This window comes from Coregonus lavaretus (genome assembly GCF_964263955.1).
Source record: "Coregonus lavaretus genome assembly, chromosome: 2".
Lineage (NCBI taxonomy): Eukaryota > Metazoa > Chordata > Actinopteri > Salmoniformes > Salmonidae > Coregonus > Coregonus lavaretus.
The window spans coordinates 520,122-533,013 of record NC_139989.1 but is presented as its reverse complement, the minus strand read 5'-3'; the positions used below and the strand labels follow the sequence as shown (position 1 = coordinate 533,013).

The 12,892-nt window shown below is 45.0% G+C and overlaps 1 protein-coding gene across 1 annotated transcript in view; it reads right to left on the bottom strand.

Annotated features, from left to right (window-relative positions):
• Positions 1–3,174: 3,174 nt before the first annotated feature.
• LOC311105618 (zinc finger and BTB domain-containing protein 47-like) overlaps positions 3,175–12,892 on the bottom strand; it is a 121,221-nt gene continuing 111,503 nt past the window's right edge. Inside the window, 2 exon segments of the mRNA XM_084147819.1 lie at positions 3,175–5,787; positions 5,790–6,161. Of these exon segments, the coding sequence (XP_084003945.1) occupies positions 5,741–5,787; positions 5,790–6,161 (419 nt within the window). The 3' untranslated portion in view covers positions 3,175–5,740.

The window sequence follows — 12,892 nt, the reverse complement described above, 5'->3', positions numbered from 1 at the left end:
AAAAGTGAAAGTCACCCAGTAAAATACTACTTGAGTAAAAGTCTAAAAGTATTTGGTTTTAAATATACTTAAGTATCAAAAGTAAAAGTAAAAGTACGAATAATTAAAAATTCCTTATATTAAGCAAACCAGACGGCACCATTTTCTTGTTATTTAAATGTTGGATAGTCAGGGGCACACTCCAACACTCAGACATCATTTACAAACAAAGCATTTGTGTTTAGTGAGTCCGCCAGATCAGAGGCAGTTGGGATGACCAGGGATGTTCTCTTGATAAGTCTGTGAATTGGACCATTTTCTGTCATGCTAAGCATTCAAAATGTAACGAGTACTTTTGGGTATCAGGGGAAAATGTATGGAGTAAAAAGTACATTATTTTCTTTAGGAATGTAGTGGAGTAAAAGTAAAAGTTGTCAAAAATATAAATATTAAAGTAAAGGACAGATACCCCAAAAAACTACTTAAGTAGTACTTTAAAGTGTTTTTACTTAAATACTTTAGACCACTGTGGTTTCTGAACATCAGCAACAGACGAGAAGTCAGATAAATATCTCTCCACTTCTCTACTTCCTACTTTGGGAATCTCAAGAGCTGATTGGCTGATTGTTAATTTATTCAGGGTCAGATTGACTATTTTACACAACCTTTACTCATTCGTCTCTGGTAGTTGCATACATACACGCACGCACACTTTACTGCATTCTCCTGTGATTGGCTGGTCATAACCTTTCCAATGTGATTGGCTGGTCATAACCTTTCCAATGTGATTGGCTGGTCATAACCTTTCCAATGTGACTGGCTGGTCATAACCTTTCCAATGTGATTGGCTGGTCATAACCTTTCCAATGTGATTGGCTGGTCATAACCTTTCCAATGTGACTGGCTGGTCATAACCTTTCCAATGTGATTGGCTGGTCATAACCTTTCCAAAACACCTTACATAATGGTATAATGTTGCCACACACAAATTACACAAACTGTCACAATTTTAACATTTAACACACAAAAAGAGTACATCTTAAATATATCACTAAGGTTAGAAATAAGATGCAGGATTGATTTTAAATGCTTTATAATAATACCACTAGCATGTGAGCTCACAGGAGTTGGTTATTGCGATGCCAGATACGTGTTTTAACAGACAGATCAGAAGAAGAGTTTGCTACATCTACAGGTGGCTAAGAGAATGATGGAAGCTATTCATTATATCCTGTTGGTCTGTTGTGTTCTGTTGGCTTGGCTAATATAGTCTCTTCACTGTGAGGAGGAGAGAGGAGAGGAGGAGAGGAGGATGAGGAGAGAGGAGGGGAGGAGAAGAGAGGAGGGGAGGAGAGAGGAAGGGAGGAGGAGAGAGTAGGAGATAGGAGGGAGGAGGATGAGGAGAGAGGAGAGAGGAGAGGAGGAGAGAGGAGAGAGGAGGGGAGGAGAGGAGGAGAGGAGAGAGGAGGAGAGAGGAGGGAGAGGAGAGAGAAGAGGATGAGGAGGAGAGGAGAGACAGGGCTCTGCAGGAGATGTCTGGCACCACATCCCTCTATTAGGACAGAGAGGTCACTTTCATAGAGAATTCATTCCACACAGAACACCTAGAAACGTCTGTCAGAGAGAAATTGTTCCACATAGAACACCTACAGTGGGGAGAACAAGTATTTGATACACTGCCGATTTTGCAGGTTTTCCTACTTACAAAGCATGTAGAGGTCTGTAATTTTTTATCATAGGTACACTTCAACTGTGATGGAATCTAAAACAAAAATCCAGAAAAATCATATTGTATGATTTTTAAGTAATTCATTTGCATTTTATTGCATGACATAAGTATTTGATACATCAGAAAAGCAGAACTTAATATTTGGTACAGAAACCTTTGTTTGCAATTACAGAGATCATACGTTTCCTGTAGGTCTTGACCAGGTTTGCACACACTGCAGCAGGGATTTTGGCCCACTCCTCCATACAGACCTTCTCCAGATCCTTCAGGTTTCGGGGCTGTCGCTGGGCAATACGGACTTTCAGCTCCCTCCAAAGATGTTCTATTGGGTTCAGGCCTGGAGATTGGCTAGGCCACTCCAGGAACTTGAGATGCTTCTTACGGAGCCACTCCTTAGTTGCCCTGGCTGTGTGTTTCGGGTCGTTGTCATGCTGGAAGACGCATCCACGACCCATCTTCAATGCTCTTACTGAGGGAAGGAGGTTGTTGGCCAAGATCTCGCGATACATGGCCCCATCCATCCTCCCCTCAATACGGTGCAGTCGCCCTGTCCCCTTTGCAGAAAAGCATCCCCAAAGAATGATGTTTCCACCTCCATGCTTCATGGTTGGGATGGTGTTCTTGGGATTGTACTCATCCTTCTTCTTCCTCCAAACACGGCGAGTGGAGTTTAGACCAAAAATCTCTATTTTTGTCTCATCAGACCACATGACCTTCTCCCATTCCTCCTCTGGATCATCCAGATGGTCATTGGCAAACTTCAGATGGGCCTGGACATGCGCTGGCTTGAGCAGGGGGACCTTGCGTGCGCTGTAGGATTTTAATCCATGACGGCGTAGTGTGTTACTAATGGTTTTCTTTGAGACTGTGGTCCCAGCTCTCTTCAGGTCATTGACCAGGTCCTGCCGTGTAGTTCTGGGCTGATCCCTCACCTTCCTCATGATCATTGATGCCCCACGAGGTGAGATCTTGCATGGAGCCCCAGACCGAGGGTGATTGACCGTCATCTTGAACTTCTTCCATTTTCTAATAATTGCGCCAACAGTTGTTGCCTTCTCACCAAGCTGCTTGCCTATTGTCCTGTAGCCCATCCCAGCCTTGTGCAGGTCTACAATTGTATCCCTGATGTCCTTACACAGCTCTCTGGTCTTGGCCATTGTGGAGAGGTTGGAGTCTGTTTGATTGAGTGTGTGGACAGGTGTCTTTTATACAGGTAACGAGTTCAAACAGGTGCAGTTAATACAGGTAATGAGTGGAGAACAGGAGGGCTTCTTAAAGAAAAACTAACAGGTCTGTGAGAGCCGGAATTCTTACTGGTTGGTAGGTGATCAAATACTTATGTCATGCAATAAAATGCAAATTCATTACTTAAAAATCATACAATGTGATTTTCTGGATTTTTGTTTTAGATTCCGTCTCTCACAGTTGAAGTGTACCTATGATAAAAATTACAGACCTCTACATGCTTTGTAAGTAGGAAATCCTGCAAAATCAGTATATCAAATACTTGTTCTCCCCACTATAGATCCTTCTGTAGAGAACTCACTCCACACAGAACACCTAGAACCTTTTGTCAGAGAGAAATCGTTCCGCATAGAACCTTCTATTGAGAACTCATTCCACACAGACCACCTAGAACCTTCTGTAGTGAACTCATTACACACAGAACACCTAGAACCTTCTGTCAAACAGTAATCGTTCCACATAGAACACCTAGAACCTTCTGTAGAGAGCTCATTCCGCGCAGAACACCTAGAACCTTCTGTCAGACAATAATCGTTCCACATAGAACACCTAAAACCTTCTATAGAGAACTAATTCCCTACAGAACACCTAGAACCTTCTGTAGAGAACTCATTCCATACAGACCACCTAGGGAGGAGCTTAGGCCCCAGAGCCAACCCAGTAACTAGCTAGATAATATGAGAAGGGGTTATTAATTATTATTATTAATGTAATTAATCTCACCAGTAACTAGTTTGTCTGAGGAGGGGTTAATCTGACCAGTAACTAGTTTGTCTGAGGAGGGGTTAATCTGACCAGTAACTAGTTCATCTGAGGAGGGGTTAATCTGACCAGTAACTAGTTTGTCTGAGGAGGGGTTAATCTGACCAGTAACTAGTTCATCTGAGGAGGGGTTAATCTGACCAGTAACTAGTTCATCTGAGGAGGGGTTAATCTGACCAATGTTACATTGTGCTACAAGCAGGGTCTTATTAAGGGGTGTGGCTTTATGGTAATCAGAATGAAAGCAATTCAACAACAGATGTTCTCATTTTACATGCCCCTCTGAACTCTCAACAACCAGGGCAGAAGTGAACTATTCAACACAGTATAACATTCCCATATGGTAGGTGTATGCGTTTATACTGCATATGTCACAAGAAGCCTCTGTATGATTCTTCACGTCTTCAGACTGCAGAATCCACAGAGACCAGGGCCAAGTTAAGATGCCTTGGTCTTCAGAATCCACAGAGACCAGGGCCAAGTTAAGATGCCTTGGTCTGCAGAATCCACAGAGACCAGGGCCAAGTTAAGATGCCTTGGTCTTCAGAATCCACAGAGACCAGGGCCAAGTTAAGATGCCTTGGTCTTCAGAATCCACAGAGACCAGGGCCAAGTTAAGATGCCTTGGTCTGCAGAATCCACAGAGACCAGGGCCAAGTTAAGATGCGATGCAGTTCTATGAAGGAATCCTCCTTCCATCCATGTCTTGCTTCGCTCCTGTGAATCCCCCTCCTCTCATAGATAGTCTGAGTACTTCCGGGGGTTCAGGGTGTTGGCTGACTGGATGCTAGCAGTCTGTTAGCAGAGTGTTGTAGAGTAGATGGCTGCTAGCAGTCTGTTAGCAGAGTGCTGTAGAGTAGATGGATACTAGCAGTCTGTTAGCAGAGTGCTGTAGAGTAGATGGATACTAGCAGTCTGTTAGCATAGTGTTGTAGAGTAGATGGATGCTAGCAGTCTGTTAGCAGAGTGTTGTAGAGTAGATGGATGCTAGCAGTCTGTTAGCATAGTGTTGTAGAGTAGATGGATGCTAGCAGTCTGTTAGCATAGTGTTGTAGAGTAGATGGCTGCTAGCAGTCTGTTAGCAGAGTGCTGTAGAGTAGATGGATGCTAGCAGTCTGTTAGCATAGTGTTGTAGAGTAGATGGATGCTAGCAGTCTGTTAGCATAGTGTTGTAGAGTAGATGGCTGCTAGCAGTCTGTTAGCAGAGTGCTGTAGAGTAGATGGATGCTAGCAGTCTGTTAGCATAGTGTTGTAGAGTAGATGGATGCTAGCAGTCTGTTAGCATAGTGTTGTAGAGTAGATGGATGCTAGCAGTCTGTTAGCATAGTGTTGTAGAGTAGATGGATGCTAGCAGTCTGTTAGCATAGTGTTGTAGAGTAGATGGATGCTAGCAGTCTGTTAGCATAGTGCTGTAGAGTAGATGGCTGCTAGCAGTCTGTTAGCAGAGTGCTGTAGAGTAGATGGATGCTAGCAGTCTGTTAGCATAGTGTTGTAGAGTAGATGGATGCTAGCAGTCTGTTAGCATAGTGTTGTAGAGTAGATGGATGCTAGCAGTCTGTTAGCATAGTGTTGTAGAGTAGATGGATGCTAGCAGTCTGTTAGCAGAGTGTTGTAGAGTAGATGGATGCTAGCAGTCTGTTAGCAGAGTGTTGTAGAGTAGATGGATGCTAGCAGTCTGTTAGCATAGTGTTGTAGAGTAGATGGATGCTAGCAGTCTGTTAGCATAGTGCTGTAGAGTAGATGGATGCTAGCAGTCTGTTAGCATAGTGTTGTAGAGTAGATGGATGCTAGCAGTCTGTTAGCATAGTGCTGTAGAGTAGATGGATGCTAGCAGTCTGTTAGCATAGTGTTGTAGAGTAGATGGATGCTAGCAGTCTGTTAGCAGAGTGCTGTAGAGTAGATGGATACTAGCGGTCTGTTAGCATAGTGCTGTAGAGTAGATGGATGCTAGCAGTCTGTTAGCAGAGTGCTGTAGAGTAGATGGATACTAGCGGTCTGGTCTGTTAGTGGAGCAGAGTGCGTTAGCTAGATGTTGGAGCCCATCCTGCCAGAGAAGAGGGGTGGAGGAGGGGGAGGTGTGGCGCGGGGGGGTGGGGCAGCCCCCCCAGGGAGTGGATCAGGGGGAGGGAGAGGGGCATGGCATGGTGGTGCGTTGCCCCCGGGAGCATCGCCCCTAACACCACCTGATCAATAGCAGCAGGGTCCGCAGAAACAGTCGGGGAGGGGGGGTTGACACCCAGGAGGTCGTTGCTGTCGGTTACCATGGGGTTGCTGACCCGGATGCACTTCTCCTTATGAGCCTTGAGCATGTTGGAGAAACGGAACCTCTGACCACACACCTCGCAGGGGTACGGCTTCTCCCCCGTATGGGTCCGACGGTGACGCTTCATGTTGGGACGACTGGTGAAACTCTTCCCACAGATCTCACAGATATACGGCTTCTCTCCTGGGAGGGAGGGAGGGAGGGAGGTAGGGAGGGAGGGAGGGAGGGAGAACAGAGAACAAAAAGCCCTAGTATGAGACACTAAGTTAAACAAAACGGAAACATAAGTCACGACAACCACAAATGACAGCTATCTAGAGCTAACAGTCAGTATCTGGATAATATGTGTGAAATGCTTGATAATGTATGTGATGTTGTGCCCACTGTGACTATTAAAACCTACCCAGAAACCGTGGATAGACGGCAGCATTCGCGCAAATCTGAAAGCGCGAACCACCGCATTGAACCATGGTAAGGTGACTGGGAATATGGCAGAATACAAAACAGTGTAGCTACTCACTCCGCAAGGCAGTTAAACTGGCAAAACATCAGTATGACATCTTGCTCCCAGACAAGCTAAACACCTTCTTCGCCCGCTTTGAGGATAACACAGTGCCACTGACGAGGCCCACTACCAAGGACTGTGGCCTCTCCTTCTCCATGGCCGACGTGATTAAGATGTTTAAGCATGTTAACCCCTGCAAGGCTGCCGGCCCAGACGGCATCCCTAGCCGCGTCCTCAGAGCATGCGCAGACCAGCTGGCTGGTGTGTTTATGGACATATTCAATCTCTCCCTTTCCCAGTCTGCTGTTCCCACATGCTTCAAGATGGCCACCATTGTCCCTGTACCCAAGAAAGCAAAGGTAACTGAACTAAATGACTATCGCCCCGTAGCACTCACCTCTGTCATCATAAAGTGCTTTGGGAGACTAGTCAAGGATCATATCACCTCTACCTTACCTGTCACCCTAGACCAACTTTGCTTACTGCCCCAACAGATCCACAGACGATGCAATCGCCATCACACTGCACACTGCCCTATCCCATCTGGACAAGAGGAATACCTATGTAAGAATGCTGTTCATTGACTATAGCTCAGCATTCAACACAATAGTACCCTCCAAGCTCATCATTAAGCTCGAGGCCCTGGGTCTGAACCCCGCCCTGTGCAACTGGGTCCTGGACTTCCTGAAGGGCTGCCCCCAGGTGGTGAAGGTAGGAAACAACATCTCCACTTCGCTGATCCTCAACACTAGGGCCCCACAAGTATGCGTGCTCAGCCCCCTCCTGTACTTCCTGTTCACCCATGACTGCGTGGCCAAGCACGCCTCCAACTCAATCATCAAGTTTGCAGACGACACAACAGTAGTAGGCTTGATTACCAACAATGACGAGACAGCCTACAGGGAGGAGGTGAGGGCTCTGGGAGTGTGGTGCCAGGTAAATAACCTCTCACTCAACATCAACAAAACAAAGGAGATGATCGTGGACTTCAGGAAACAGAAGAGGGTGCACCCCCCTATCCACATCGACGGGACCGCAGTGGAGAAGGTGGAAAGCTTCAAGTTCCTTGGCGTACACATCGCCGACAAACTGAAATGGTCCACCCACGCAGACAGTGTGGTGAAGAAGGCGCAACAGAGCCTCTTCAACCTCAGGAGGCCGAAGAAATTCGACTTAGCACCTAAAACCCTCACAAACTTTTACAGATGCACAATTGAGAGCATCCTGTCGGGCTGTATCACCGCCTGGTACGGCAACTGCACCGCCCGCAACCGCAGGGCTCTCCAGAGGGTGGTGCGGTCTGCCGAACGCATTACCGGGGGCAAACTACCCGCCCTCCAAGACACATACAGCACCCGATGTCACAGGAAGGCCAAAAAGATCATCAAGGACATCAACCACCCGAGCCACTGCCTGTTCACCCCGCTATCATCCAGAAGGCGAGGTCAGTACAGGTGTGTCAAAGCTGGGACCGAGAGAATGAAAAACAGCTTCTATCTCAAGGCCATCAGACTGTTAAATAACCATCACTAGCACATTAGATGCTGCTGCTGCTGCCTATTGAAATCATTGGCCACTTTAAGGAATGCAACACTAGTCACTTTAATAATGTTTACATATCTTGCACTACTTATCTCATATGTATATACTGCATTCTATTCTATAATATTCTACTGTATCTTAGTCCATGCCGCTCTGTCATTGCTTGTCCATATATGTATATATTCTTAAATCCCATTCCTTACTAGTTTTGTGTGTATTGGGTATATTCGGCCTTCCCAAGTTCTCTCATGTCACCCCGCTCCTCCGCACACTCCACTGGCTTCCAGTTGAGGCTCGCATCTACTACAAGACCATGGTGCTTGCCTACGGAGCTGTGAGGGGAACGGCACCTCCTTACCTTCAGGCTCTGATCAGACCCTACACCCAAACGAGGGCACTACGTTCATCCAACTCTGGCCTGCTAGCTCCCCTACCTCTACGGAAGCACAGTTCACACTCAGCCCAGTCAAAACTGTTCGCTGCTCTGGCACCCCAATGGTGGAACAAGCTCCCTCACGACGCCAGGACAGCGGAGTCACTGACCACCTTCCGGAGACATTTGAAACCCTACCTCTTTAAGGAATACCTGGAATAGTATAAAGTAATCCTTCTACCCCCCCTCCCATTAAAAATAATAATAATAAAAAATAAATTTAAAAAAGGTGGTTGTCCCACTGGCTATCATAAGTTGAATGCACCAATTTGTAAGTTGTCTGGATAAGAGCGTCTGCTAAATGATGTAAATGTATATGTTGTGAAATTGTTAGATATTACTGCACTGTCGGAGCTAGAAGCACAAGCATTTCCCTACACCCGCTATAACATCTGCTAAACAAGTGTATGTGACAAATAACATTTGATTTGATTTTGATATCAACATGTTTTCTGGGTGACCTAAATATTGACTGTCTTTCATCACGCTGCCCACCCAAGAAAAAGCTTCAAACTGTAACCAGTGGCTGCAACCTGGTTCAGGTTATCTGTCAACCTACCAGGGTATTTATAAACAGCAGAGGAATGAAATCATCCACATGTATTGATCACATCTTTACTAATGCTGAAGAAGTCTGCTCTAAAGCATGTGGTGACACAGGGTTTGGATTTAATTGCTGATTCTGGATCTGAGGGAGCAGGAGGACACAAAGGCAGGAAGTCATCGTGAAAGAAAAACAGGACCTTCGCCTTCAACACCAGCATCAGCAGAGCCTGGGAGGTGGAGCCTGGGAAATTACTAGAACGTGAGGCTGAGGCCGAGGGAAGTGCAGTGAAACATGAACTTCTACCAACCCCTGGAAGATGACCTGAGCAACAAGGACTCAGGATTTGGGGAGGGGGAGTCCAGTATGGACCAGATGTAACCGGTTTTGAGGGAGGAGTTGTGAATATGACAGTATACAGTAATTGTTTAAGGGTTGTTTTGCTTAGAGTAGCTTTTGGTTATTATTTTTGCGGTTTCTCTACTGTTGTTTTTTAGTTCAACTTTTTTGGAACATTGTTGTTGGGGTTGAAGTCTGTTACTTCTTCTGTTGTTGGGGTTGAAGTCTGTTACTTCTTCTGTTGTTGGGGTTGAAGTCTGTTACTTCTTCTGTTGTTGGGGTTGAAGTCTGTTACTTCTTCTGTTGTTGGGGTTGAAGTCTGTTAGTTCTTCTGTTGTTGGGGTTGAAGTCTGTTACTTCTTCTGTTGTTGGGGTTGAAGTCTGTTAGTTCTTCTGTTGTTGGGGTTGAAGTCTGTTACTTCTTCTGTTGTTGGGGTTGAAGTCTGTTACTTCTTCTGTTGTTGGGGTTGAAGTCTGTTACTTCTTCTGTTGTTGGGGTTGAAGTCTGTTACTTCTTCTGTTGTTGGGGTTGAAGTCTGTTACTTCTTCTGTTGTTGGGGTTGAAGTCTGTTACTTCTTCTGTTGTTGGGGTTGAAGTCTGTTACTTCTTCTGTTGTTGGGGTTGAAGTCTGTTACTTCTTCTGTTGTTGGGGTTGAAGTCTGTTACTTCTTCTGTTGTTGGGGTTGAAGTATGTTACTTCTTCTGTTGTTGGGGTTGAAGTCTGTTACTTCTTCTGTTGTTGGGGTTGAAGTCTGTTACTTCTTCTGTTGTTGGGGTTGAAGTCTGTTACTTCTTCTGTTGTTGGGGTTGAAGTCTGTTACTTCTTCTGTTGTTGGGGTTGAAGTCTGTTACTTCTTCTGTTGTTGGGGTTGAAGTCTGTTACTTCTTCTGTTGTTGGGGTTGAAGTCTGTTACTTCTTCTGTTGTTGGGGTTGAAGTCTGTTACTTCTTCTGTTGTTGGGGTTGAAGTCTGTTACTTCTTCTGTTGTTGGGGTTGAAGTCTGTTACTTCTTCTGTTGTTGGGGTTGAAGTCTGTTACTTCTTCTGTTGTTGGGGTTGAAGTCTGTTACTTCTTCTGTTGTTGGGGTTGAAGTCTGTTACTTCTTCTGTTGTTGGGGTTGAAGTCTGTTACTTCTTCTGTTGTTGGGGTTGAAGTCTGTTACTTCTTCTGTTGTTGGGGTTGAAGTCTGTTACTTCTTCTGTTGTTGGGGTTGAAGTCTGTTACTTCTTCTGTTGTTGGGGTTGAAGTCTGTTACTTCTTCTGAAATCTTCTAAGACATCAGTTAGAGGTAAACCTCTGTTCTTTACCCACAGGGGCAGGGACATATTTTGTTTTTAGGAGGAACAGGGTTGGGTTTCCTCTAGGTTGGGAGTCAGGATATTTTGGGGATAGTAGACTTATTATAAAGGGCTTTGCTTGAATAAAAAAAGGCAGTGGATTTCCCCATGGGGACATTTCTTGGGGTATAGAAATGTCTTAGGATGTTAGGCTACACCTTTACCATTACGCTGAAGGGTTTGTAACACTCGTAAAACTAATATTTATTCAATGATATTCAATGATAACAGTTGCCGAGCTGAGAAAGTATCGAATTGCCGTTTTATACAGTTGAAGTCGAGGTTAGTCAAGGTAATTGAGGTATTTACATACCTCAATTACCTCAACTTACCTCAAGTACTGTACGGTATGTACAGATGAAGGCGGAAGTTTACAGACACCTTAGCCAAGTACCTGACCTTTAATCCTAGTACAAATTCCCTGTCTTAGGTCAGTTAGGATCACCACTTTATTTTAAGAATGTGAAATGTCAGAATAATAGTAGAGAGAATGATTTATTTCAGCTTTTCTTTCTTTCATCACATTCCCAGTGGGTCAGAAGTTTACATACACTCAATTAGTATTTGGTAGCATTGCCTTTAAATTGTTTAACTTGGGTCAAACATTTCGGGTAGCCTTCCACAAGCTTCCCACAATAAGTTGGGTGAATTTTGGCCCATTCCATCTGACAGAGCTGGTGTAACTGAGTCAGGTTTGTAGGCCTCCTTGCTTGCACATGCTTTTTCAGTTCTCCCCACAAATGTTCTATAGGGTTGAGGTCAGGGCTTTGTGATGGCCACTCCAATACCTTGACTTCGTTGTCCTTAAGCCATTTTGCCACAACTTTAGAAGTATGCTTGGGGTCATTGTCCATTTGGAAGACCCATTTGCGACCAAGCTTTAACTTCCTGACTGAGGGTAGTGCGTACGGCCCAGTACATCACTGGGGCCAAGCTCCCTGCCATCCAGGACCTCTATACCAGGCGGTGTCAGAGGAAGGCCCTCAAAATTGTCAAAGACTCCAGCCACCCTAGTCATAGACTGTTCTCTCTGCCACCGCACGGCAAGCGGTACCGGAGTGCCAAGTCTAGGTCCAAAAGACTTCTCAACAGCTTCTACCCCCAAGCCATAAGACTCCTGAACAGCTAATCATGGCTACCCGGACTATTTGCACTGCCCCCCCACCCCATCCTTTTTACGCTGCTGCTACTCTGTTAATTATTTATGCATAGTCACTTTAACTCTACCCACATGTACATATTACCTCAACTACCTCAACTAGCCGGTGCCCCCGCACATTGACTCTGCAACGGTACCCCCCTGTATATATAGCCTCCCTACTGTTACTTTATTTTACTTCTGCTCTTTTTTTCTCAACACTTTTTTTGTTGTTGTTTTATTTTTAAAAATAAATGCACTGTTGGTTAAGGGCTGTAAGTAAGCATTTCACTGTAATGTCTGCACCTGTTGTATTCGGCGCATGTGATCAATAAAATTTGATTTGATTTGATTTGATGTCTTGAGATGTTGCTTCAATATATCCACATATTTTCCTTCCTCATGATGCCATCTATTTTGTGAAGTGCACCAGTCCCTCCTGCAGCAAAGCACCCCCACAGCATGATGCTGCCACCCCCGTGCTTAACTGTTGGGATTGGTGTTCTTTCGGCTTGCAAGCCTTCCCCTTTTTCCTCCAAACATAACGATGGTCATTATGGCCAAACAGTTCTATTTTTGTTTCATCAGACCAGAGGACATTTCTCCAAAAAAAATACGATCTTATTCTCCATGTGCAGTTGCAAACCGTAGTCTGGCTTTTTTATGGCAGTTTTGGAGCAATGGCTTCTTCCTTGCTGAGCGGCCTTTCAGGTTATGTCGATATAGGACTCGTTTTACTGTGGATGTAGATACTTTTGTACCTGTTTCCTCCAGCATCTTCAAAGTCCTTTGCTGTTGTTCTGGGATTGATTTGCACTTTTTGCACCAAAGTACGTTCATCTCTAGGAGACAGAACGCGTCTCCTTCCTGAGCGGTATGATGGCTGCGTGGTCCCATGGTGTTTATACTTGCGTACTATTGTTTGTACAGATGAACGTGGTACCTTCAGGCGTTTGGAAATTGCTCCCAAGGATGAACCAGACTTGTGGAGGTCTACAATTATGTTTCTGATTTCTTTTGATTTTCCATTGATGTCAAGCAAAGAGGCACTGAGTTTGAAGGTAGGCCTTGAAAT